Genomic DNA, 27458 nt, shown 5'->3' on the forward strand with positions numbered 1-27458 from the left:
ATGTCCTTTAAATGGTGTTCAGAACATGATTTTTTTTTCTGCAGTTTAAGTATAATCATTAAATAGTGCTCTTTTTTTTAAATGAGTTTTGTTTCTTTAAGAAGTTAAATTTTACCCAGTCAAATAAGGGAAATTTTGTTATTCTTTTCACCCTATTCAGGGCTCAGGTTTTCTTTCATTTCAGCCTAAGATTTCACAGTGTTACCTTATTGCCACCATTCGTTTTGGATACTTGTTAAAATAGTGTACTTCACGCAATAATGGTACTAATCCCATGCAGGATATTCTATATATACCTTTTTCCAAACACTGAAATGTTTGTTGTTTGAGTTTTTAGGTTGTTAAAGTCCATAGGTGTTTGCTCTGAGAAGTATTGAAATTATGGATGCGTGAGCTTTACAGACAAGTCAGTATGAATTACATTACATGCAGTATCAGTGTGTACTGACTACAGAGCTCTGGGGGCGATTGTCAGGGACCTGGGGGGTGGCCTGGGTCCTGGTCTCCTTGTTCCTGCCAGTAAGGGGAAAGGGTGTGAGGAGCAGGGCACTGGCAATGCACACCAGCAGGTGGGCGTGGAGCTGGTGGTGGTGTTTTGGGGTTGGGTTCTACAACCATGGGACCCTGTTTGCAGGGTCTGCCTGGGAGGGACGGGATCCACCACACTGAGGCAGGACAAAGGCATCTTTGCCAGCAGGATGGCTGATCTCCTAAGAAGGGCTTTGAACTAGGAACGATGGGGGAGGGAGAGAGTGACCAGTAGCCCTGTGAGGGAGTGACTAACAGGGTGGATGAGCAGAGGGCCTGCAGTGATGTGACAGAAAGGCATCACAAAATCAGCAAAACAGGGCTTAAGTAGGGTCACGTCTAGCATTTGCATATAACCAAGGAAGTGCCTACAAGGCACCATTATGGAGAAATACCTAAAACCCTTTCTGGGAAATCAGCATGCCAGGGTACCTCTCTGAAGTGCGCGTACAATAATAACGTGCAGCATGGGGACTAAACATGAGTCAGATCTGTGTGCATTTGCAGGCTTGTGATCTTGTTGGGATCACGGAGATGTGGTGGGATGACTTGCAGGACTGGAGCGTTGCCGTGGAGGGATACAGACTCGTTATGAAGAATGGGCCAGGAAAACAAGGGGGTAAAGTTAGAGAGCAGCTGGAGTGCCTGGAGCTCTGCCTGGGCATGGATGATGAACCAACTGAGAGCTTATGGATAAGGATTAAAGAGCAGATTGTTATGGGTGACATTGTAGTGTCTGCTATAGGTCACCTGACCAGGCATAACAAGTGGATGAGGCCCTCTACAGGCACATTGGAGCTCCGTCATGTTTGCAGGCCCTGGACTTCATGGGGGACTCCAACCAGCTCAGTATCTGCTGGAGGCATGACACAGCAGGGTGTAAGCAATTCAAGAGTTTCCTGGAGTGCATTGATGACAACTTACTGCTCTCAATGATAGTGCAGCCAATGAGGGGAGGTGCTCTGCTAAACCTCATACTTACAAAGAAGGAGGGGTTTGTTGGGGATGTGCAGTTCAAAAGCAGCTGTGGCTGCAAGGGACCATGACATAGTGGAATTTAGCAAGTTCACAACCCTGAACTTCAGGAGACCGGACTTTGGCCTCGTCAAAAATCTGCTTGGTGGAGTCCCTTGGGATAAGGCCCTGGAGGGAAGAGGGGCCCAAGAAAGCTGGTTAATATTGCAGGGTCGCTTCCACCAAGCTCAAGAGCGACCATCAGTAAGTCAGGCAAAAGTGCCAGGAGCTCTTTCAAAACTCAGACACAGAAAGGAAGCATGAAGAAGGTGGAAACAGGGACAGCGAACCTGGGAGGAATACAGCGATATTGTCTCATCTTGCAGAGGTGGGGTTAGGAAAGCCAAAGCCCAGCTGCACGTGAATCTGGCAAAGCATGTCAAAGGCAGCATTTAGGGCTTCTCTAAGTACATGGGTGACAAAAGGAAGATTAAAGAATATGTGGGCCTGCTGCTAGACAAGGCAGGGGACCTGGTGACAGAGGGCATGGAAGAAGCTGAGGTTCTTTTTTTGCCTCAGTCTGAACTGATGAGACTGGCCTTCAGGAATCCGAGGCCCTGGTAATCACTGAGAAAGTCTGGAGCAAGAAAGACCTACCCTTAGTGGAGGAGAATCAGGTAAAGGAATGATTCAACATCTTCATTAATGATCTGGATGATGTAACAGAATAGACCCGCAGCGAGTTTGCTGACGACAAAACTGGGAGGAGTGGCTGATATGCCAGAGCATCATGCTGCCACCCAGAGGGATGACAGGCTGGAGAAATGGGCTGACAGGAACTTCATGCGGTTCAATAAGGGTAAGTGCAGAGTCCTGCACCTGGGGAGGAACAACCCCATGCACCAATATATGCTGGAGGTCAACCATCTGGAAAGCAGCCTTGCAGAAAAGGACTTGGGGGAGTCCTGGTGAACACCAAGTTGAACATGAGCCAGCAGTGTGCCCTTGCAGCAAAGAAGGCTAATTGCAACCTGGGCTGGATTAGACAAAGTATTGCCAGCAGATTGAAGGAGGTGATCCTTCCTCTACTAACCACTGGTGTGGTGACACCTTGAGTGCAGTATCCAGTTCTGGGCTCCCCAGTACAAGAGAGACATGGACATACTGGAGAGTGTCCCACAAAGGGCCACAAAGATGGTTAAGGGGCTGGAGCATCTCTCATCCCAGGAAAGGTTGAAAGAACTGGGACTGTTTGTCCTGGACAAGAGAAGGCTCCGGGGGATCTTACCAATGTATATAAATACCTGAAGGAGACTGCAAAGAGGACAGAGCTAAGGTCTTTTCAGTGGTGCCCAGTGACAGAACAACAGACAATGGGCACAGACTGAAACACAGGAGGCTTGGTCTGAACGTTGAAAACCCATGTTTACTGTGAGGGTGACCAAGCACTGGAGCTGGTTTCCCAGATGGGGTGTGGAGTCTCCCTCCTTGGAGATATTTGTAAGATGACTGGATGTGCTCCTGGGCAGTCTACTCCAGATTAACCTGTTTGAGCAGGGAGGTTGGACCAGATGACCTCCAGAGGTCCCTTCCAACCTCACCCGTTCTGTGATAGGATGATGTTGGTTGGCTAGTCCTTGTCAGCTGGAAAAAAGCTTCTCCAGAATCTTACATAAGTGCAGTAAACTTATGAGTGAAATAGTTGTTATGTTCTAGGTTTCAAAGATACCCTGGAAAATCTGAGTTATCTGGAGCTTTTGTTCTACTACTTGTTCTGTATTTGTTGTGATACACAGTTATGTAATTAAGGAGTGCTAGTTGTACATAAAATTTTTTAACTTCAGCTGAAAGGAGGTGTGGTGTTCACACAAATAAGCTACAGTTGTGAAGTGAATGAAACTGCACGCTTACTTCTTGTGCACTTTAAAAGCTGTTAGGTAGGATAGCAAGGAGATGTCTCATTACTTTCCGATTAAACTGTTTTCGACACAGCAAAATTTTGGTTCTGTTCCTGCTTGTCATGGTTTTCTGGTAAAACGAAAAAGTGCAGAAAGACATTTAAACAAAAGTTGTTGTGAAATGGGCATCCAAGGAGCATAGGGGCAATAGTTAAAGATCACTTGCTCAATCTGACACCTGCAGAATGAGTTGCTGTTTAGTTTGGTTGCTTTGCACAAGTGAGTAACAAGGTCCCAGTTGGGAAAGCTGGAGACATTCTGACTTGTGTTCTTTTGCCAGTGGACTTACTGTGACCTTCAGCAAAACTTCCAGTGTATCCACTTTTAAAATGTGACTTCTAAGATGTTGCCTCTTAGAAGGGGAGGTAAGAAGATAATTTGTTTAATATTAGTGGAGGCAATTTTGGAAATACATTTAGAAATGTGCCGAGAAGTGATTAAAATATATTTTCATCGTGGTCTCTGGATGATGCTCAAGAGGCTGCTAATAATGTTGATAAGTAAGAGGTTGTTTTATAAGCAGCAAAACTAATGAATTCCTATGGATTTTTGACCTAAATCCCCTTATACCACCCTCTGCTCCTCATGCACACGTTGCTGTGAATGCGCTCTTATCTTCCTTTTTGACTGCATGAGTTGCAATGTGTTCTGTGCCTGGTTTAGAGCTAACTGCATGTTAATGCTGCCCCTCTGAATGAATAAAAGGTTGGATTATTACTGCCTTCCTCTCAGTTGGGGTATTAGTTCATGTCTGTCTACCTTACCTAGCCACAGATTTTTTTTTTTCTTTTTTTCCCCCACAAAAAGCAGAGGTCTCAATATCTGGTTCCTCCAACTCTGTAAAATCAGTTTTGAAATGAGACAATGGATTCAAAGGCAAATATATGTGGCAAATGACAGATGTACAGACAGTAAGATTACATAGCCTTATTCTCTTAAGAAATCAGGTTAAAAATAGTGAGTAAGTGTCCTTTTACCTGAGTTCTATTTTGTGTGCTTACTAAGAAGAGCGCTGTGCAGAAGAAAGACATACTTAAACATGTAGAGGTCTTCTCATGCTGCGTAAGTCCTCTTTTCATGGTTACTATTCATACAACTTCCAATGCTAATCTCATTTGGGTTTTTGTAATTGCAGTGTTTCTGATCTAGCCAAATAGTCTGCCTTCTGTGACTGCGGGGCTTTTTTTTTCACCATCTAAACCTGATTTAGAACAATTTCATTATTGCTGACACTTTACACTCTTCTTGCTTTCTTGGTCAAACTTGCTTGCAGTTGGTTAGGACATCAGTTTTTAGTAATACATGTCTGTTGTGTTAAGAGTTTTGCACTGTCTTTTGTAGCTCACTGCTCCTGGCTTTGATCCCAATAAAAATGAAGCACAATTAAGTATTATGACCTATCTTTTTCAGTATTTAAGATACCACTCCCTGCAGTGTGAGTGTGTATAAAATATATATACATACACATATTTTATATATAAGTGTGTGTTATATATAAAAATGTGATTGTATCTATATTTGTATACACACATTGTTTATTAAATGGAGTTTGTTTGCACACTATTTGGATGCTGTGTTCTGGATCCTCAAATGTAATTCAGCATGTTGAAAACAGCTAAATTGGCTTTAAATTAGCTTTACTGCGCTTTTTTAATGCTTATCTCATTTTTACTGAATGAGTGAAATCTGTGTAAAGGAAGGATGAACTCCTTTTCATCAAGCCTGTTGGTAAACTAATTTTCAATGGATACATTAGAAGGAAAATTGTGCATTAGCACTTTCACCAGTACAGGCAAGTTAGGAATGGCCCTGCACAAAGTTGTGTCCCAGCATGTTGGGATGATTGTATAAAGAACTCATTTTACATTTGTAAATCTTTAATTTATGCATGTGAGAAGCTTTGTAGCTTGGTTTATTTATTTTGCTCGGACAGAAGGATGAAAATAAAGCTCCTAGTGTGGATGGTGCAGTATTTCAGCTGCACATCCTGGACAGCTTGCTTTGGTTGGTAACTTAAAATGAGGAATGCAAGTTTGTGTGTTTAAGGATATTTAAAAAATTAATACGTTTCCTCAAGTTGTAGCAATTACAGAATTCTCTAGCACTTGTGCATTATTGGAAGCATGTTAAAAATTCAAGAGGATCTTCATTATTAAAGATATCTTTTTTCCAGACCATTGTGAGAACAACCTGTCTTTCAACAATGAACTAGCACATCTGCAGTATTTAAAATTCATAAATGCAAAATAACGTCAAGAAAACAAAGAAATATTTCACTTCCCTGCTATAATCAGCCAAACAAAAATGAGCAAAACAGAAGGTAATTTACTTATCTTCAGAACTGGGTAAATCTAAAGACTCCATGATATCTGATTGACTTTGCTGCTGTATTTCTTAATTTTGTATTTGATGTGCCATTTATTCCTGCAGAAATTTGGGTAGCAAAAATTATGAATTACGGCTAGATGGAAGAGACTTCTGTATTAAACTGTAAAAGATCTGTTGTACAAGTGATAATGTGTATTTTGCAGCTATGGAGACTTTGATTAGAAAACAAGAGCATCCTCTTAAATAGGGTAAAAATTCTGCTACTTGTTAGTCGTCTTTGCATAATTCCTGCTGTAGTCTCTTCAGTGTTTCTCAGAGCAACTCTGTAGAATATATGCCAGCGTGTTCTTTAACAGAGTTTTCTTGATTATATTTAAGCTTAATGATGTTACATTTCAGAATTATTGGTATTAATTATGTCATTGATACACAATGTGAGCTACTTGGAGCTGATGAATAACCTCTTATGGGTGTGTTCCGTTAAGACCATAGACCAATACTGTAATAACTGAAACTTGCAATAGTTAACTCTTAATTTGCTCAGAGATTTGGATTCTTGATTTGCATTGCTGGCATCCATTCTTATTTGCTGCTTTGTTACCAGAGGACTAGGTAATTAACAATACATAGTTTTTGAAAGCGATTCAAGAGAGAACAGCAGACCCCTATGCCTGATGAATGAACTGTGCAGGTTAACAGAAACTAGACAGGGAATAGAATCGTTGAGCAGAGATACCTAAGATTTCCCAGTATATTTTTAACAATGTCATGATGCACAAAGCTATAGAAGATTCCTGAAAGAGTCAAGAAGCATGTGAATGAGGGAGATACGATGGTTATATACACAACTTTTAAAAAAATACTTGGCAAGGTTCATCACTAACAGCTATTGAACTAAGCAGCCATGGGATGGAGGATTCTGTCTCTGGAGGCTGCACAGGATGTATGCTGGGTATCCATGTTCTAAATTATACAAATAAATTATTTAGAATTGGAAAATGGATGAATGTTCAACTTTGCTGCCAACATGGTGATTTGGAGTAGAAAACTGAGACCAGACTGAAGAATTGCAGAAAAATCTTATGGGACTGAACAATTATCTCCTCTTTTATTTCTCAGCTAAATGTAAGATGATGCATATCGGGGCTGGAGGGGGAGAAATTCCAACTTCACGCTTAATATGAAAAGCCGTGAGGTGACTATTTATTCTTGAGAATGAGAGCTTGTGTTTATAATAGTTCCTTGGAAATGTCACTGCAGTGCTCAATAGCAGACAAAAAGCAAATATGCAGTATTTTAGGAAAAGAGAACAAAAACAGGCAAGGTTCTTATGCTAGTGTGTGGAGCTAAGGTGCCTCGGCATCTTGTACAGTTCATGCAGTTCTAGTCTCTCAGCGTCAAAAAGGATACAGTAAAACTAGCAGAAGTGCAGGGATAAGCTGATAAAGATTAGATTGATGCCTGAAAAGGCAATACTGGAAGAAGGCAAAACTGGAAGAAAGGAAGTGCTTTCTACTGGCTGATGTGCCGTCCTGGTTGTTTACAAACATGGTCTGGGACGTTCTAGTTTTCTGCCACAGGACCAGTCAAACCTGTCACTATCAGTTTCTCTTGAAACCACGAAGACACACAAGGTCAAAAATACCGATCATCATCTTGGAAAAAAAAAAGGCGTTTGGCTTGTACAAATTTGAGCAGTCAGTTCACTGCTGTAAGCTCTCCCAGTTTAGGCCCTTTACATTTACATCTATTGTTCCAGTTGTGACCAGTCTGAAATATTTTCCCCTTAGTTCCATCAGACATCTTAGACTTCAAGTATTTCATGCCAACAAAAAAGGACAAGCTTCTCATTTTGCAAACATTTTTTGATAAACATTTTAGTTTTGTTTTAGTAATGGTTTTGTTACCAGATTCGTTAGTAACAGAAGAAAACCCAGCTTTCTGTGTGTGTTAGGAACATGTTCCAAACAGACTTTCAATGGCAGTGTTGAGAAATACATGACAGAGGCATAGGCTGGTATGTGAAATAATTTCTTTTTAGGTAGGCATTTGTAGCTCCCAGAAGAATAAAATAATCTGTATGGGATTTCTAAGTTTCTTCAAAAATCTGTATCTATACAAGGAAAAGATCATTCTTTAATTTAACCTCCAAAAAGTATTCTCTGCAGACAGTAGGAAAGTGGATATTAATTTTTAATCTGCCAATTGAGCAGTAATCTAGCAAGTCCTTGGTTAATTTTAAAACAGACTTTGAAGGTTGTTTGTATAAATCTCTTGAGGTTGTACCCCTAACCAGAATAGGTTCCTTTGAAAGCAAAACCTGCTGTCTGTTATGCCATTCCTGATGACTGGCAAGAAGGGGATACGTTTCTCGTTTCTACGCACAGGCAGTAAATACTGCAATTTGCCAGTAATTTGTTTCTCTTGTTTATTTCTCAGGACTCTTGTTTTCTGTTTGCTAGTTGTCTGCCCTTGTACCATTCTGTCTTTATAAAAACCCGATTTCCCAGTGACTACTGAGGATTAGATCCCATGAACATGTTTTAAAGTTAATAAAAGCATCTAGATAATGGTGTACCTACAAAAGCAATTTCATTTGAGACATGCCCTGCTTCTTGACATTCTGGATCTTTTGCAGCAGAGTCCAAATTAATCTTTTTGTAGAATTATCAAGCTGTACATGCAACAGTATTTGCTGGCTGTTGCATATGGTGCATCTCATAATAAACATGTTTGAGACCGATATTCAGTGGACCTATCCCCTATGAATGATTTTGCCTTCAAAAGCAAAATCTGGCATTAATAGTGTCAATAAAAAGTCCATCACTAAAACCATTTGTTCTCTGGTGGACAGATTGCAAGATCTTTAGATGATATGCCATCAAGCCTCAAGCACTTACTTTGGCAAACTGCTCTCAGGTATGGAAATTTCAGCTATGGAAATCTACCCCTCGCCTTTTTCATAATTATCGGTCCATACCTGGACCAGCTTGTTATTTTCATTCTACCTGAGCTTAAGACGCCTCTGTTATGGGTTCTTTAAAGGTTGGGGATTTTTTTTTTTGCAAGTATTCTTGCTTTCTTTCTATTATTATTAGTGCTCATGTTCCAGTCAGTGTCTGAAACTTCCCTCCCCTCTTACAGACAAGGTTGGTTTTTTTGGTTTTTTTTAATAAAAGCCTGTCTATACCTGCGATTATTCTTCAGCATTTCCAACTTTTACTATGCAAATGCTAGCTGGCATAACTGTAGAGATAATCTTGATTTTTCAGATCAGGAGTTCACATTGCTTGTACTTCCTGAGCCAAAGTGACATCCTCTGATAAATTTTCAGCTGGCAGAGGCATCTATCTTCTCCTGTCTCTCAAAAGCTTCTATGTGCACAACTGCTCCTAATAGCATAACTGTTGTATCTATAGTATATCATGCTACCAGTTCTGGCAGTAACAGAAATCTCCATGTAGTTATAAGATCTCTTGGCATATCATCCTTACAAAACTTTAATATTATATACAAGAGCTGTGGGATTTCTCACTTGCAGTTTCTCAATGTGCAGTTATCTGCTAACATGATATCATGAAGTCTGCTCACTTTGCGGTAAAGGAGAGTAATGAGCTGTGTGCGAGAGTAATGTTCAGTGTTCATCTGGAAATAATCAGTTAGTGTAATAAAGTCAAAAGATTCTCGGGGACTTATACCACCATATTCTTTGTACACTGTTTGGGGGAGACAGGGGACAGGACCGACATGGTGTTTGTGTTTATGAAAGTAGCTTAGTCTCCTCAAAACATGATTTCCTATATCAGAACCTTAGATGATGCAGTCAACTGCATCTTAGTCTTTTGTGTTCAACAGAGTTTCTGGTCTCAATAGTGTTTTCTTAAGTTACTTCTGCATTAATTCATGAATCTGGTGAAACTGACTCCTTTACAGTTTCTAGCTTACTGAAATTTTATCTTAGAATAAATTTTATCTTATGGATATAGGGACATCTTATGTTGTGATGTATTCTGTTTTAGCCCTTTGTAATATCCATAATTTTCTTGGGGTTCCTCAGAACTAAATAGTCTATAACAAAATCTGCATCTTCCCTCTAGAAGCATAGCAAATTGGGACAGAGAAATATTCCATAATTAACATTCTGCTGTGAGGAAACAAGTTGTTCTTTTGGGATTAGCTAGTTTTGATCTAGAATGGTATTAGCCTCCACTTTGCGATTTTTACAAAGCTAAAATGTCAGTGGTCATTTGGTTCCCCTTCATGAAATATTTAATTGATGCATCCACTTATGTGTAGATGTGGTGCCTGGGGACATGGTTTAGTGGTGGACTTGGCAGTGCTAGGTTTAGGGTTTAACTTGATGATCTTAAAGGTTTTTTCCAAACTAAATGATTCTATGATTTTACATATTTGAATTCAAGGGTCTCGGAAGCCCAGTTTCACTTATGTGGAAGCAGGTTGGTTAGATCTGCCATGTCATGGTCACCTTGTTGTTTAGACATCCATTTGTTATCAAATTCACATAGAGCTCACTGGTCAGTAATTCTTTAGTTTCATCCTCTAGTGCCTTCTAAAACTCTAGGTTTGTGTTTTGCCAGGTGGAGTTTTTAAGATTTAAAGCTGGACTGGCAATCTGTGAGTTAGAGCAGGACACTTCATGGAGGTCTTGACTGCCCCATTCTGACTGGAGAAAGCCTTATGTCCACCCTGACCAGACGAAACCTTAAGTACCCCAGTCTGATCCCATAACTGATCCTGCTTGGAGCAGGAGGTTGAACTAGAGGCATCCTGAGATCCCTTCCCACCTGAACAACGCTGTGATTCTTGATTCTGTGGTCTTAAGTTAATGAACAATTTTATATAAAAATTTGTAGGTTGATTCTGGATAATGTTAGTAAGAGGTCTCAGAGGAACTTCTATACTGCCTGTGATCAGGCTTTTATTGCATTTGTCGTGCTGTAGTTTTCTTACTTGTCAAGAGAGGATCGCTTTACCTGAGTCATCTGGAGGTTCTAATAGCTATTAATTGGTCAATTTGATGAGTGCTTTGTAAACACTAAGGAATTTGTGAATGCTAATGAAATGGCTTTTCTCTCCTCTTTTAGTATAATATTTGCATCCTCTTTTTCTTATATTACAGGTTCACAACGCTAAAAGAAACTATACAGTATTATTGCCTAATCAGGTGTCAGAATCTTTTTGTGCAAACACCAAAAGCAACACATGAGCTGACTTTGAATGACAATCAGTAGGAGTGGGACCTCTGGCATCTTGAGAGGGACATGTGTGTCTCGGTTGATGTCAGTTTAACACAGGAGCGCTTCCCAGCTTCTGGGCCTGTGCATGTACCTTTGCTGCCTTCCAAGTTTATTGTCTGGGCCTGAGTTAACTGAGCTGTGGGAAATTTGGAGGGAGTTCACGTTCAAAGGAATTACAGCCCTGTAGGTTGGACAGGGATCTCTTCATGGCTGTAGGGAGACAGAGACTTTGTTTTGCGTGTCTCAGCAGGCAGTTTAGATGCAGTTTGAAAGATTTGGGATTAGGGGATGTGAGTTCCACTAAATCCTGAACTTAGTAAGAGAAGAGAGCTGCTTCTATGTGAGGTAGTGCTGGTAAGGCAGCTGGCTGCACCTTAGCTTTTAGGCAGCATCTGCTTGTTTACTCCTGTTTTCTGAGGATGGTGACTCTCTGATTAAAATAAGAAAACTAGTGTCTTGTAAATCGTAGTGAAAACCTTATTTGTCCTGATATAATCAGTTTCTTAACGAGTTTGCATTAGTTTGTTAGTTACACTAGCATAGTTTCTTCTGTTAGGCAGCATCTCAGAAACTTGTGGATATCATTATTTAAGCCCTAAAAATTTTTGAGGGCAGGGCTGTTTATGTTAACAGTATTTTAATACCACTTTCTAAGACATAATAGAAAAATAAAATATGTACAATGTTGTGGATACAGCTGCACGGCTGTTGTTTTAGAACAGATTTCTTCCTAAGTGTTCTTGTGTCTTGGGCAATGTCTTTTGGAATCTGATTCCTTCCTCTTACTTGCTTTGATTTGATCTGTTTAAGTAACTAATAATTGATTTTAAACTGCATTTGCTTTGTAATTTAGTTGCTGTTGAATTTCTGCTGTATGCAAACAAATAAGGATTTTAAGCAGATCCATAAAAGCAGTGCTGATGCCAACTAATACTTGTGGGTCAGCAAGGCCTTTTGGTTTTTTGATGTAGTTTGCTACAGTACATGGTGGAAACATATATTAAAAAGTTGAGAACGTTTGTGGAGCAAGTATTAATAATTTTATACTGCCTTATTCTTTATACTTTCTAAAGAGCAAAGCATTTGGCATTTCTTTTGGTAGATTCTGTATGACAGTGTATCTTGGTCAAGTAGGTGTTGCTAATAAAAAATTTATTATCCCTTTTGCAAAATTGTTTAGTCATCCTTGGATGCACCAGTGTAAATAAATCCCTTTTATACTTTCAGATACTGGAAGATTTTATTTTTTTTCTTTTGGGTAGCATCTTAGACATTAGCCAGTATTTTTCACCAATTCTTTCACCAATTAAATGCATTCCTTATGCTTAAATTCTTAAATGTCTGTGCATGTATTTAAGGGGAAAAAAAAAGATAAAACAGGAAAACAACCTAATGCAGGTATTAGGCTCTATAGTTCAGGTCAAATAGACTTGAAGTTGTTTCCAAATTTATTCATGCTGTGTAATCTGATTTCTGTAACAGATAGAAATAATGGTAAAGTAATTATCAGTATGCTGGGATGACTGTGAAAGATGAAGTCTCAAATAAGGAGTAAAATATTATATTCGTACAAAGTAGTTTTATAACGTAATCGAATCCTATTTTTTCTATCTCTTAGATGATGAAGCATGCCTGGGACAACTATAGGCAATATGGATGGGGACATAATGAGCTCAAACCAATTGCCCGGAAAGGACATTCCACCAACATATTTGGTAGGCTATATTTTCTGGTCTGTTTTCTTTTTTTTAAAATATTTCTATTCATGCTATCCTCTTTGAAAGACTACCCAAAATTCCTAGCATATTCTGTTTTAATATAAATCTTGAAGTATAGATGACAGAAATGTATTGATTATTTCAATGGTACTTCAGTGAATTACTTTACTAAACTATCTTTTTGGGAGAGTAATGTGTTGTTATTGTTGCAAAAGCTAAGCTTTGTCTATGTGCACTATTACTTTGTGTATGCATATATATATAAAAATAAAATATACAGTGCATTGATGATATTTTGGGATGCAATGAATATAAATTTGTTTTTAAAAGAAGCAACCTCATCTTGTTTAGATCTTTGTGTTTAATTCCATAAGAATGTGATACAAGACAAAATGCATGTGCAAGATGCCAAAAAACTGCTAGTACCAAGATTAAATTTAAAGTAGCTTCTAAAAAAAGATCTGGATAAGGCAAAAGTGACACTGTTACTTGATGTGGAACTTGCATGTCCTGAACATGTAGACTGAAATAAAGGAAAAAAACCCCAACACTCAAAATACAGCAGTTTGAGGGTAGGGGCAAGTTTTGAAAAAATTCAAGGCATGGAGTGAAAATATTTGAGCAATGGAGTGTGAATGAGTGTTACAAATGGCATTTAGAACAGTATGAAAAATGAGGAAGGTAAAGAACAAGAAATTGAATAGCCTTGTGTTGCGTACATGTGATCAGGCTAGATGGCTTTTCTTCCTTAATATATGGATGATCTGCAGCAGTCTTGCTTTTTTGGTGTAAATGCACTGGGATAGAATAAGTCCAATAGTGATCTGAAAGTGACAAGCATTTTATTGGTACACTGACCAGGAACGAATCTGGGTTTTGTCCCCAGTTCTGTAGGACTGATGCTTTGAAAAACCTGGTTGTAACCATTGAGGGCTGAGCCTTGGAGGTTCTCTAGATTCATCCTCTGGTATAGCAAAACGATAACCTTGATGTTAGTGATTAAGGTTAAGCCTGGATTACAGCACCTAAGATGACTGAGCCACGAAGTTAATGCATTTATTTTGAAATGCACACAGGAGAGCTGCTGTAAGGCTTGGTGGGGTTTTTTGAATTCTGTTCAGGGTTTCATACTGTGTTCATCCACTCTCCGGTATCTGAGGAAGGTATAAATTTATCATAACCACTTTTTACATAAAGAATGAGTGTTTATATACTGTGTATACCTCAAGTATGTTAGTATTAGTTATAATAGTTTGCTCGAAATCAAGATTTTATTGGCTTTTATTGTAAGGCAGTTGACTAACGACTTTGTGTGAGGTTGGTTCTCATTGTAATTGATATTTGTTTTATTTTTCTTGATTTAAACCTTGAATTTATTTCTTATGGATGGTAGAAATACAGATTAGGATTGTGTAAGTGGCTTTTTGTGTTCAGTGCCTGAACTCAGAATAAATTATTTTGATTTAAATCCAAACGTTGTTAGCTTTTTGTTTTCATTTGTAGGGAAAAATTAAACTTCCATAGGAAACTTATTCCAAAAGAAGAGTCAAAGGACTTGTTTCAAAAGTATTGTAATAAATAAGTGCTGGACATGGAGAAGGGAGGACAACTTTAACGAGGCACACTGCTCCTTTCCCCTCCTCCCCGCAGGGGAAGGATAGCCTCTGAGTTAAATTTTCTGCAGTTCTTAAAAACAAACAAGCAAAACCAAAAAAACGCCCACAAATAACTTCCCTCTCCCCAAACATGTAGCGTGTAGAAGCCTATTTAAATCCATAGGAGAATAATTTCAGTTTCTGTACAAGACCTGTCTGCAATAAGGACTGTTCACCCTTACTGCAAGCAAACCCCTTGGAGCCTGACGTTGTTGGGTTTTGGTCACGCACTGGAACCTGGTTTCTTACACTTCAGTATGGTGTGAAGGCAGATATTTGTTTTACTTCTTTATATTCCTTTATAAAGAAAATAACTGGGTAAGGTGGAGTTGTCTGAGGAGCGGGGCAAGATGAACAAGTTAGCATGTTCAGGAAAAAAAAACATCTGGACTGGATGGGGAATTTGAACAGTGAAATGGAAGAGTCTTAAGGTGCAGCCAGCACTGAGCATAGTGCAAGGAAGAGAGTGTGAAGCTGAAGGGAAGACCAGAGCAACAGGCTTCTGTCATGACGGACAGAAGCACATTTCTTAGGTTCCCAGAGTGTATTGTGTAGTATTCTTAGATAATTTCTCTTGCTACCATGTACATTGGCACTGCTTTAATTTCTACTAGAAAAATCTCTTCTGAAGCTTTGTGACATTTAGTTGTATGTTATCTCTAATTCATGGCTTTCCTTTATATTTTTTCTAGCTGATGAAGTTGGGTCTGACAATGAAAATATTTGTGAAAATGTTCACCTGTATGATCATGTAGTCTTTGCTGTTGAATTTACATGCAATACTGTTGATTAATTTGCCAAGTATAATTTTAGACCAGCCTTTGTTTGTAACCCTGACTCTCTGTGAAGTGAGGTGGTTTCTTTATATGACAGGAAAACGTTTTTCTAATGTTTATTTTTAATGTGACTTACACAATATTTTGAAGCAATTTTGAATTATAGTTTTACTTCAGTCTTTTATTTTCTTTCCATTTCTCCTCTGCTTACTTCTAACATGTCTTCTAATGAGTCTGGAGGACTTCTACTTTTTGTCTCCTTGTTCTTTGGAGTTTCAGCATTGCTTTCTGAAAGAAATTGCAGGCTTCCTCCACATTCAAGTTTCTGATCCTCTTGTTTCAGCCACCTCTAGCAGCCGATTCCTAAGTGTTTGTCATTTTAAAATCCAGATGCTATTTAGTGCCATTTAATTTTTAGCCATATCATGATTGCTCTGTTGAAGGCTATTTCATACGAAAAACTTTCTGAAATGTATAGTCTTCAGTATTTACCAAGTCGAAAATAGAATCAGCTATTGTTGATTTGGTGGGTGGTTGATGGGAATGGGGAAGAAAAATTGGTCCTTGTACCGAGGACTGCCTAGGCTGTATTGTTATTGCTAGTACTTTACCAATCTCTTTTACCCGTAATGACACCATTCCCAGTGGTATTTGCCTTTATAGAAGCATTACATAATGCTTTTTGAAATCTGATGCTATTTTTAATAAAAACCTGCTCAGCAAAACCTGTTCTTATTATTCATCTCAATAATGATTTGGCCCAAACTATTTTCTGCCATTACTGTGGTCTGTTGTGCTTCCATTTCAATTCATAGCACATCTGCGAGATTCGCTAAGGAGACGGTATCACTGGTTGACACTGCAACCCTTTGCGTGAATCTCTGGGAAATCAGGTTTAGTGATAACTCTCAAGTGAGGTAAACGCGATTCAATTTAGAAGGCAAATAAGGCATTAATCTTCCCTGTTGGACTCCCCTTTCCCTCTGAAGCACTATCTATCTATAACTATGCCAAGAGGAACATGAGTGTTTCCAGCATTGCAAGATCTAGCAGGGTTCAGGCTGGGGTCAGAGAAGGGGAGAGGAGATGGCCTGCTCTGCTCTTGTAAATCTTAGTTTTAAGTCACTAAAAAATATAAGGAAAGGTGATAAACTTTTAAAGGAAGATGCTCTCTGCCTTGCTGAAGCATGCCAGCAAAAACATTTGTGGGCTGCCTCAATTATTAGTTTGACTTTTATAACAAAACCTGCTGGGGTTGCTTTAGTTGACCTGCAACTAGAAACTCTTGCCAGTCTTTTCAAGATGTCTGACCTGGTGACTGTAAATTGTAAAGCAGAACCTGCTTAAAAGTGTTGCCTATCAAACTGTGTAGTCGGTAGTTAAAATCTTGAATAGTACCTCTTCAACAGTTGGGGCACAGCATTAATAGTATGGTGCTGCTTTGGGAAAGTATGGCTGGGTATTGGTGGGCTTTTAGATATTTACATTTAGATGACTTATGAAACAAACCATTAGAGGTTCTCTGTTGGCAAAACAAGGTGATAACTTGCTCCTATTTTTGTGAAAGTTGTCTGGTTTTGAAAGGGCTGGTAATCTTGAGATTTGTTATTTATTCCTACCCCGTAAGATAAAATAAAGTACAAAAGTCAAGGAGAAAGTATAGCAGTGAGGTGTAATTTCTCTTTCCAGTTTAAATTTTTATTTGCAGCTCTGCTGGTGGCTGTAGCAGCTAAGCTAAAGAAAGACAACTTTTTTGTTGGGCTGCTTAAATTGCTGGAATAATTTGATGGCCGCTACAGAGTGTTATTGCAGAAGTGGGGTTGTATGGGATCTGGGTCAAGTTCTCATTAGAACGCAAAGGGTGAAGAGAAAACGCTGATGGAAAATGATGCATGGAGGATAATGAGCAAGCATGACAAACGCTGAGTCTTACTTCAGAAGGTTTTCTTGGTTTAGCTAAACCCAGAGTAGTTGATGGTATTATTGGAGTCTCTTGCTGTAATGAAATCTGATTTGATTTACTTTTGAGGATCAGAGTAACCATTTGAAACATGCTGTTTAAAGATGATCTGTCTCTGCATTTGTTTGTTGACCCCTAGGTGAACGTCTTATGGAAACACCATTAAAATTACTCAGTCCAGATATGCTTCGGAGTTTTAAACTATGTGTATTTGTGTCATCTTTTACTTCAGTATCTTATAAACCAATTACTGTAGCACAAGCTTTGAGGATGCTTTGTTGTGAGTTAAATTCAGCAGTTTGTACTAGTGGGTTTGTATCAGTCTTCAATCTTTATTTTTCTAAAACAATGTTTATTTGGGAACTGCAATGACTTTAAGAAAAAAAATAAAGAAAAAAGACCACAATCCTTGTGCAACTCAGACCATAGTCCTCAGCGAAACTAGAAATCATGGGCTGTCATCTTACCTGATGCTTTCTGAAATTTGTGGTGTATTTGGGGTTTTTTTTTGGTAATGTTAACTATCTAAGAATAAAGTGAAGATGTGCAGTTTGTCACGTAATAAAAGTACATGACAAAATAATGGTAAACATACTACTAACAGTTTATTTCTAAACCTTGCATTTGGACATATTCTGTCTAGAGATGAGCTGCATTATGTGAAGGTGATCTGATAATGTATATGTACGTTAACAGATATATGTCTAGAAATGTTTTCAAGGATGTGAAAAGAGCTTTCCTAAGGCATAATGATGTGGAGTTTTAAAGTTGTAGATGCTTGCATAGAGGCATGCCCATTCTTGTGCACAAAGGTTTAATGAAACTATTACTTTGTCACACTAGAACTGTCTCGTGCATCTGTAGTGCTTTCATGCCTCTCCTGTTCTCTTATCTCACATGCCATGCAAACGGTCAATTTAATCTGTGAAGTCTGTGGGCTCTGTCTTGGGATGTTGTATGCTGGGAGGAAGGGAGAATTGCCAATGAAGTCACATTGGGGTTGTGTTTATTACCTTGTAGACCCTCAAGGCTGCGATGAAGTGTCATATCTCTTCCCTAACACATGACCAAACACAGCTGTTGTCTCTTTTATGAGGGATTTTTGTCCGGCATGTTGAGTGTCATACAACATAATGTACTGCTGCTTCATACATATGGAAGAATGAAATTTTGAGGTGTGTGTTGGTTAACGAGCAAGGGCACAACTCAAGGATTCAGTTGGGGCACTTAGCGAGCTGAATTTTTGTTTAACTTGCCAATGGACTACTTGGTTTCTACCACCTTGTTGAGCGCGTCCCGTTGGCTGGCTTGCTGGGCAGCCCTGCTCAGCCTTCTGCTACCGGCACCGCTGAGAAGCCCCCGTGGTCTGGGAGAAAGTTGCTGAGCCAGCTGCCCACTGCCACGGCCGGCATGGGAAGCTCTTGCTGCAGATCTCTGTGTTGCTAAGCAATGGAGATCTGACAGTGCGTTTCTCCGTTGTGCCGGAGAGCAGGAGCAGCGATGCTCCCGAGCCCTGCAGAGAAAACGCATTTGTCAAACTGCAAGGGCGTGAGGCTGTTGCGAGAAGGAGCTGAGCCAGGCAAAGGAGTCTGGTTTCCCGATATCTTTGGCAAGTACAGTATAGTTTGGGAGAGTAACGTGATTTCTTTGACCAGTTTGTGGTCTAGAAAACAAGAAGTGGAATATTTTTTACAAGCACTACAAGAAAATGCTTTAACAGATGTTTGTTTGTTTTTTTTTAAAATTACTGTGATGTCTAATAAACTAATGATTAGTAATTTTTGTCATCTGTCATTGTAACAGTTATTGGGCTGCGTGAGCTGCTCTGACAGTATCATCTGCTGTCATCTGGTTAATTGTTGTTTACTTTTGAAATTCACCTAATTGAGGGTCAGGGGTGTCAGGTTTCACGGGCCTTTTGTTTTTCTGTTTTGTTTTTTTCTTTAGTTGCTAAATAACATGTAAATTTATAAACATTACGGAGACAAACGTTTTTACTGGGAAGAAACTAGATGATATACTTCAAAGACTGAGGGATGGCCTTTTGAAAATATGGCTAAAAACTTCTGGTGTCCTCTCGTTGTAAAATCCTAATGAAGAAACAGACAGGAGAAACCACTTCTGCTCTTTTTCTGTGCATGTTTTCAGCCTCTAAATGCATGTGGAGGATAAATGAAAACAAAACAAGAATATGAGGTATATATATCTAAACAAATATGTTCTTGACTTCTTGTTCTGATAAAAAAACTACTTGGTGAGCAGTTGTTTTAATCTGAACTGTATGTGCACAAGTAATCTACTCATCGTTGCCTTTTTCTGTGGCAAATGAAAGGGGAAAGAAAATCCATTCATGCTAATTCATAAAGAAAGTTAATGTCATGATGCAAATTTCAGGCCGATCTCTGTATTTCAGGTTCTATTCGATTTTAAAGTAAATGAAACTGGCCTTAGGATAGGCCTGTGCAGCTATGTCCTCTGCAAAATCAGTAATGAGTGACTATGCTGGGACAATGTTGAATAGTATATGTGTATTGAATGAATTTTTTTTTTTTTTGACAGTAACGCAAATTTTGGAAAGATAAAATTTTAAGAAAGAACATAACTCTCAAGAGTTGCTGGCCAAATTTGGAATTAGAACAGTGTTCTGATAACGCAAGAAAAGTTCCTTCAGGTCAGACGCAAGATCAAACATGATCATTACTCATCCTCCAAAAATTGCTCACAGCAGGTACCTAGGGAAGAAATGCAAGAGCAGGAAAAGCCTGTAGTGGGTGTTCCCTGGAGTGCTCTCCAGGCTTATAAAAGTTTGTGTGGAGTTAGAGCTTCTGTGGTCAGAGGTAGCAAGTTTTATATAATAACTTTTAGTTTATTTTTCCATGATTTTGTCCAGTCTGTTTTTGGATCTATGCAAACTTGAGAGCACCTGCTTATTATGAGTAAGCACTACTCATTATGAGTGATTCCATAGTTTGGTTTAATATATTCATTAATGACCTGGATGAGGGGACAGAGTGTATCCTCAGCAAGTTTGCTGATGATACCAAACTGGGTGGGGTGGCTGACACCCCAGAGGGCCGTGCTGCCATCCAGCATGACCTGGACAGGCTGGAGAGCTGGGCAGAGAAGAACCTAATGAGGTTCAACAAAAGCAAGTGCAAGGTCTTGCACCTGGGGAGGAAGAATGCAAAGCACCAGTATAGGTTAGGGGTGGACCTGCTGGGAAGTAGCTCTGAGGAGAAGGATCTGGGGGTTGTGGTAGACAATAAATTATCCGTGAGCCAGCAATGTGCCCTTGTTGCCAAAAAGGCCAATGGAATCCTGGGCTGCATAGGGAAGAGTGTGGCCAGTAGGTCGTGGCAGGTTATTCTCCCCCTCCACTCTGCACTGGTGAGGCCACAACTGGAATACTGTGTCCAGTTTTGGGTTCCCCAGTTCAAGAGGGACAGGGAACTGCTGGAGCGAGTCCAGTGAAGGGCAACTAAGATGATTAAGGGATTGGAGCATCTCCCTTACGAGGAAAGGCTGAGAGAGCTGGGACTCTTTAGCCTGGAGAAGAGAAGGCTGAGGGGAGACCTTATTATGGCCTACAAGTATCTAAAGGGTGGGTTGAAGGAGGATGGAGCCAGGCTCTTTTCAATGGTTCCCAGTGACAGGACGAGGGGTAATGGGCACAAGTTAGAACACAGGAAGTTCCGTTCAAATACACGGAAACACTTCTTTACGGTGAGGGTGACAGAGCACTGGCACAGGCTGCCCAGGGAGGTTGTGGAGTCCCCTTCTCTGGAGATTTTCAAGACCCGCCTGGATGCAGTCCTGAGTAATGTGCTCTGGGCAATCCTGCTTTAGCAGGGGAGTTGGACTAGGTGATCTCTAGAGGTCCCTTCCAACTCTGAAAATTCTGTGTTTCTGTAGAAAACTTTGTGGTTTTGAAGTCTGCTCACTGTCCTAGGTGACTAGTTTTGGTATTGAAAAAAACCAACCCATTATTAATCTTTTTCTTGCTATTCATGAATTTGTAGAATTGTATATGCCCTCAGTTGTGTACCTGTCTTTCATGGAGAGTCTTGGTCTGTTAAGTCATTTTTCATACACACGCACTTTCATACCCTATACATTGTTATCTCCTTTCTTTGTATCTTTTAAAGTTTTTGGTTGGTTTTTTGGGTTGGTTTGGTTTTTTTTTTGAGAGAGGAAGACTAAAACTTTGTTCTGTTTTCCCTTTTGTTCACTTTTCCTTTCCTCGTAATTGTATTTTGCATCTTTTTGGCTCCTTGTGGAGTCTAGGAACTCACTATAGGGTGGCTTTTCTGCAGTAGCATTCTTTTTCAAAATCCTCATCCAGTATTTCTGAATTATTTCTGAATATGATGATTTATAAATATTTCCAAATTATTTTATAAATAAGCATGTGCCCAAGCATTCATTTCTGTAGGATGCCACTGGTGGTTTCCCCTCACAGTGATAAGTGGTTGTTTATGCTTATCCCATTTCCTGTCTTTTAAACAATTTTCCCATATCTTGTGGCAAGTTAGTTTAAGAAAATTTAAGCATTTGTTAAGGGATGTTCTGGGATACCTTCTGTATATATTCTCCATCCATATGCAAGTTCACTTCTTAAAGACTGTAACATTGATGCTAAGATAAGACTTCCCCTTACGAAATCTCTGACTTTTCCTCTGTTCATCTAATTTAAAGCTGTCCTCTGATGCTACTAATTGGGCAAATAGTGTTTTGTAAACACTATTTTGCTTCACTGCAATAGCTGTGGTGTTTATTCAGAATATGGTTGTTCTCTAAAACTTGCAAATGTGTGCAGGCAGGAAGCAATCTGGCTGTACATTCCTTCTTAACTGTTTTACAGTACTGGTGCCATAGATAAAGACAACTGTGGTTAGCTAAGAATATTTTTTGAATGTTACTGCTATTTCATCCAACTGTCACAAGTGTCCCTATGCATCTCGGGAAGATTCACCGTGAGCAGCTGTTGTCTTCTGTTCTTCTTTTTAATAATACAGTATTCCCACTGAATTCTTCTCACCCAGTTTGTATTAGCTCATGTACAACACATTTAGGTCAGTTGTTCTCAGTGGCTTTTTTACATGTTTCTGAATCGATAATGTTAAATCCTATGGCATTACTCAGAAGATTGAAAATTCTGCCTTTAAAAAAAAAAATGAGATGCAGAGGTGCAAAGTGGAATTAGATATACACACCTTATTTCTGTAACCTGCCTTATAGAATAGTGAGGTAAATATCTACATCAAATGATAATGAAGAGATTAAGTCATGTTAGAGTTCAGGGCTCAGGCTCAAATTGATAATTTTTATTTTAATAGCATCGTATTCTGTTTTTCTCTTATAAACCAGGTGATTTGCTCTGAGGAAAAAAAAAATATTTGTTTCCCACTGGGAATCTTTGGACTTAGGTTTGTTTTGATTTGTGAATTATTTAGGTTGTGGGAATGCTATTCCTGAATTTAAACTTGTTTCCTATCATTTGGAGTTAATAACAGAGGGTGTAATAAGGAAATGAACTTAAGGCTATGCTTCTTTTGGACTGTGTTAAAATATTAAGTAAATGGGCAAATAAAATATTAAGTAAATGGGCATGACAACTAAATAAAGATTATCATACTGAGCTCTAAAACTAAATATGGCAAGGACAACGACATGGACATACGAAGTGGGAGGCGGATGCGAGTACACTTTGCTGTCATCTGAAGCCAGCAGACGTATGAGGCAGTAAGGCAGCTGTAGTTCAGAAGCAGTTCAGCCCTTTTCAAATTTAGTTTTGAGGACATTCAGGTTTCGTACTAATGGGACTGCATTCAACTCCTGCTTGTGTGAATTTTGAATTAAGCTGAAGGGCGGTGTAGGATTTGCTTGGAAAGCAAAGTGAAGCAATCAAGTGAAGAGCAGAGAAGAGGAAGGTTCACTGTAGTATAAATTCTTAGACAAAGTTTTAAAATGTGGGTCTTAAGGACATATCTATTTAAGCAGCAGTTTGTTGATTAATCTACCTGCGGGCCCACTTTTTAATAGATTCAAAGACTAGCATACACTTCAGTGCTTCACTCCCGTTACTTCCCCATTTATTAGAATAAGGAAAGCATTACAACTGATTATTTAATATTATTTGTATGCTAAAATACTTTACTGTCTGTTACAAAAGATTAGGAACTCCTTTTCATGTTGTCTATTATCAGCAATTTAACAGAACTAAGCAATCAACATGCTTATTTTTTTGTTCTTTTTTAATCAGTCTAAAATGTTAAAGGCAATTGGTTTCTTCATGGATACTTAAAGGCTTATTCATTGCATTTTATGGCTGAGCTGAAATCATACATTGCAGTTTTGTATGAAATGTATGGTTTCATTGACTAATTTTGAGGCACTTCTTTTCACAGTGGAATTAAACTGTGTTGTTCACAAGTTTAATTCATTTTCTTAAACGTTATCTTGTTCCTTGTGAGTCATTAAGATATTTTACAAGTGGTATGCTTCAGTAGTGGCAGCTTTATTGCCAGAGCCTCATTAGAGATATAGAAAACTGGGTTGATAATTTTTTGCTTTTAATTTTCATGTTACATATTTTTTCTACCATGTCTGTAATTGTTTATTACATTAAGTAATCCTGTTGCTACAGTCTGAAAACTTGAATTCTTTGGTTGGTTTTTAATTTTAGTAGAAATTGCTGTGCATTCCCTACATCAGTACAGTCTTGCCTAGTCTGCATTTTTCAGCCACTCTGAAGCTGGGCAGGCAGGAATATCAATAACAAGAATATTTATTTTTTTAAGACCGTGATAACTCTGTGTTTAATGTCAGGCTGAGTTTATCAAGGAAGCATTTTCACTCTGTTGCTAGGGATTAAAACACCTGCCTATGTGAAAAATAACTAATCTTTTAGATTCAAAGTGTGCCAGGGTATTCTTCCTTGAGGAGGCTTTACATCTCTTCTTTTGTTTCTGGAATCACTGTGACGGAATAGGAAGGATCTGCTCTGTGCTTGGGCACACCCCAATTGTCAGATTACTCTGGCAGTAGCGCTGGACTGCTCTGAAGTTGAGGTCACTTGCCAGAGCAGAAATTTAACTTAGGAATTAAGTAAAATTATCCCCTAAAGACTTTGGTCCTCTTAAATTCCTTTTGCAGGTTGATCCTCCCTCCACCCCCAATGAAACGCACCACTAATCAAAGGCGTTCTGCACCAGTAGGAGTAGGTTCTGCTCGCAGCAGATGATGTCTGTCCAGGGCCCTGAAAAAAACAAGAACTGGATATGGGTGGCTATAAGACCAGTACTATTTTTGGCACGTGACGTTTGTTTGAATCGTAGGGTTTTGTCCATCAGGAGGATCATCCCACTGGCTATGCTGTTTTGAGAGTGAAAGCCATTTCATTACATCCAGGTCTTTAGCCTCTACACATAACTAACAATGGAATCCAGCTTTCCGACGCTTATGAAGAGAAGTTGGCTTTCTGGAGTACAAAAACTTATTTCCATAGCAGGGATGTCTTGACACGGAGATATTTGCTATTTGTATGATATGGACGCAGTTGTCTTCAATAACAGCCCAAATGCTTTCGCTCTATCCAACTGCTCGTTTTCCCTCAAGCAACCTTGCCAATTCCTTTAGCTTTCATCAAAGCATGGCTGGTGGCAGTATCTGCAGGCCGTCCTTGTAAACAACAATAAGGGTTTGTATTGGATTCCTCTGTGTTTTGTTTTTTTTTTTCTCTGGTTTAGGAAATAATAAAACCCTACCTTGATTGTAAAGGATCTGATGAGCATCCCGCTTCCGGGTCTTTGATCTATCTTTTCGGCGCGATAATAAAGTATTTCCTTTTCGGTCACTGCATAAAGTAGAAGGGTAAGAACGGTTACATGTGCCTGCTGTATATCACTTTCCTTGGAGGCAGAGTGGCCTCATGGTAATTTTTTCCTTGACTTTGTAGCTGCCCTGCTCTGACCTAGTGTGCATTTTGATGAGCCATTTGAATAGACTGTAGCTCCTTCAGGTTACTCCTGTAACTGGTCTCTGGATAGATGCCAAGTGAAAGACACTAACACACTTGTAACACAAGAGTGATAGAGCACGCACAGGCTGAGGGTGAAAGGGAAAGAAGGAAAATTCTTCCCCCAGCAAGACGGGAGAGAATAGGAGGAAAGTGAGGAAAACCTACGGGTTGAGATAGAGGTAGTTTAATAAGTGAAGGAAAGGGGTGAGAGGGGAGAAATAATGCAAAGACAGTCACTCACCACCTCCCACAGTCAGACTGAAGCACAGCTGGTTGTGTGTCGTCTCCCCCCCCCCCCCCCCCCTCAGCTTTTGTCATTGAGTGTGACGTTATATGGTATGGAGTATCCCTTTGATCAGTTTGGGTCAGCTGTCATGTCTCCTAGCCTCTTGCCCACCCCTGGCTTATTCACTGTGGAGGGATGGAGGGGGGAAAAAAAAAAAAAAAGAGGGCGCCTTGATGCTATGCAAGCATAGCTCTGGAATAGCCCAAACTCTCTTGTATGATCAACTGCTGTTTTAGCCACAAATCCAAAACACAGCACCATACAGGCTGCTGCGAAAAAAATTACCTTCATCCCAGTCAGACCAAGTACACCTGCTCAGCCCTCAACTTGGGCTGATAAAAACCCCCATGGAAGTGTTTTTTGGAAGAAATGAGATTTGTGTGTGGTGTATACCTGTTGAAGAAAGGAGTAGGTACGGGTGACATGCCAATTAATCAAAGTTTCTGTGAAGCACCTATTTGATGATTACTTTTCAAGTTGGAGTGCATGACTTAAATTTGCTGGCATAGAGTTTTGTCATCTTGTTCCTTATTTGCATAATGTGGCTGTGTCTCAGATTTCAGGGTCTTCTCTGATCGTAATTGATCTATGCTAGTTTGCATATTTTCTCTAGTACGTCACTGCGTAGTCTCTTCTGCTTCCACACAATAAATACACTAAGCAACCCTGAAGCTGGTATCAGACTCTCTAAATCTCTGTACTTATGGTATAATGAAAACGGGCTATTTATTTTCTTCATATTCCCTTTGTCATGGAACACATGACAATGATCCGTCTCCCTGTACTTTCATAGTCTCTTGTGAGACTTTAAAATGGTATAAATAAACCAGTTCTTCATGTAGCACTTCAGCATACTGAAAGAATTTTAGATACGAAGACCATTTTTCTTTTAATGGCCCTGCTGTTTACACTTAGTCATACGATTTGCTAGATATTTCAGGCTGTAGATTTATGTGCTATCAAGTGAAGGAATTATTTGTCTAATCTCTGTGAAGTCTGCCTAAATATAAATTTGATTTACTATTTTGCAGTCCTTTGGAATAATACTCTTGCTTAAGGAGAGTGTGTACGATTTTGTTAATAGCTCAGCTATTTCACTGCTAAATTTCTTTCATTAGCTCATGATGGATGTTCTGTTTTATTTAGAAGAATGAGTATTGCATTCATTAGGCAAACTTCATTAAATTTGGAGTTCAATCAACTCGAACTATAATTATATGGAAAAGAAACTTCCTAATCTGACATTTGTAAAACTGAGCCCTTTTGGAATCAGTTATTATCTTATGCAACATGACCAACAAGCCTTTGTATTGAATAGAGGCAGACCCTGGGAGGAGTGCCTTCAGCTAGGAGAAGTGTTATTTTCTATTATAATTTAATTGTTTTATAGGCTTTTTCACTACAATGAGACATCTGCTCTCTCTGTACCCTGAGCAATAATAGATCAGGCTGGCTGAGGTGCTAGTAAGTAAGCAGTATATCCTCTAAACTATTATCTCATTGTTTAGAGTTACTTTATCACTTTTCAAATGACACCTTCTGCAGTTTAAGTCGGGGAAGACTATCCTCTTGTCCTTTAAGGCAAAATTTATTGATCTTAGCATGGCTATGAAATGAAAAAAAACATACCCTATTATGAATGGAAAATTATTTCTCTTTGTGACTTTAGACTCAATGGTTTGTATCAGCATTGGGAGAGGGAAGTGCAACTGCCTATCCATTGTAGTCTGTTTTCCCTATAGCACCATGGGTGACTGTAATACAAGCCGGTGTTCATTTGAGCACTTGCTGTTTCTTCCTGCTTTGGATTTCAGCTGCTGCCTTGCTGGTAGTGCGGTGCATTTTAAGGTGGAGGAAGACAGCTATGACAACGTCATTGCCTGTTCTGGTTAGGTTGTGGGCCTCAGCAGATACAGAAGAATTCTGTGGAAGCTGTTATTTAGGAACAAGTTAAGAATGACATACCTTCCACATAGTCCTCTAAGAAAGAAGCTGAGAGCGATTAACTTTAACCTCT

At 39.3% G+C, this 27458-nt stretch overlaps 1 protein-coding gene across 1 annotated transcript in view; it reads left to right on the forward strand.

Moving 5' to 3' along the window:
- Positions 1-27458, forward strand: part of MAN1A2 (mannosidase alpha class 1A member 2) — a gene marked incomplete at its 5' end in the record, with an annotated part of 142718 nt that overhangs the window by 34751 nt on the left and 80509 nt on the right. The window contains one exon of the mRNA XM_082498210.1: positions 12645-12741. Within this exon, the coding sequence (XP_082354336.1) occupies positions 12645-12741 (97 nt within the window). The remainder of the gene's footprint in view (positions 1-12644; positions 12742-27458) is intronic.

Source organism: Vanellus vanellus (genome assembly GCF_965231255.1).
Source record: "Vanellus vanellus genome assembly, chromosome: 1".
Taxonomy (NCBI): domain Eukaryota; kingdom Metazoa; phylum Chordata; class Aves; order Charadriiformes; family Charadriidae; genus Vanellus; species Vanellus vanellus.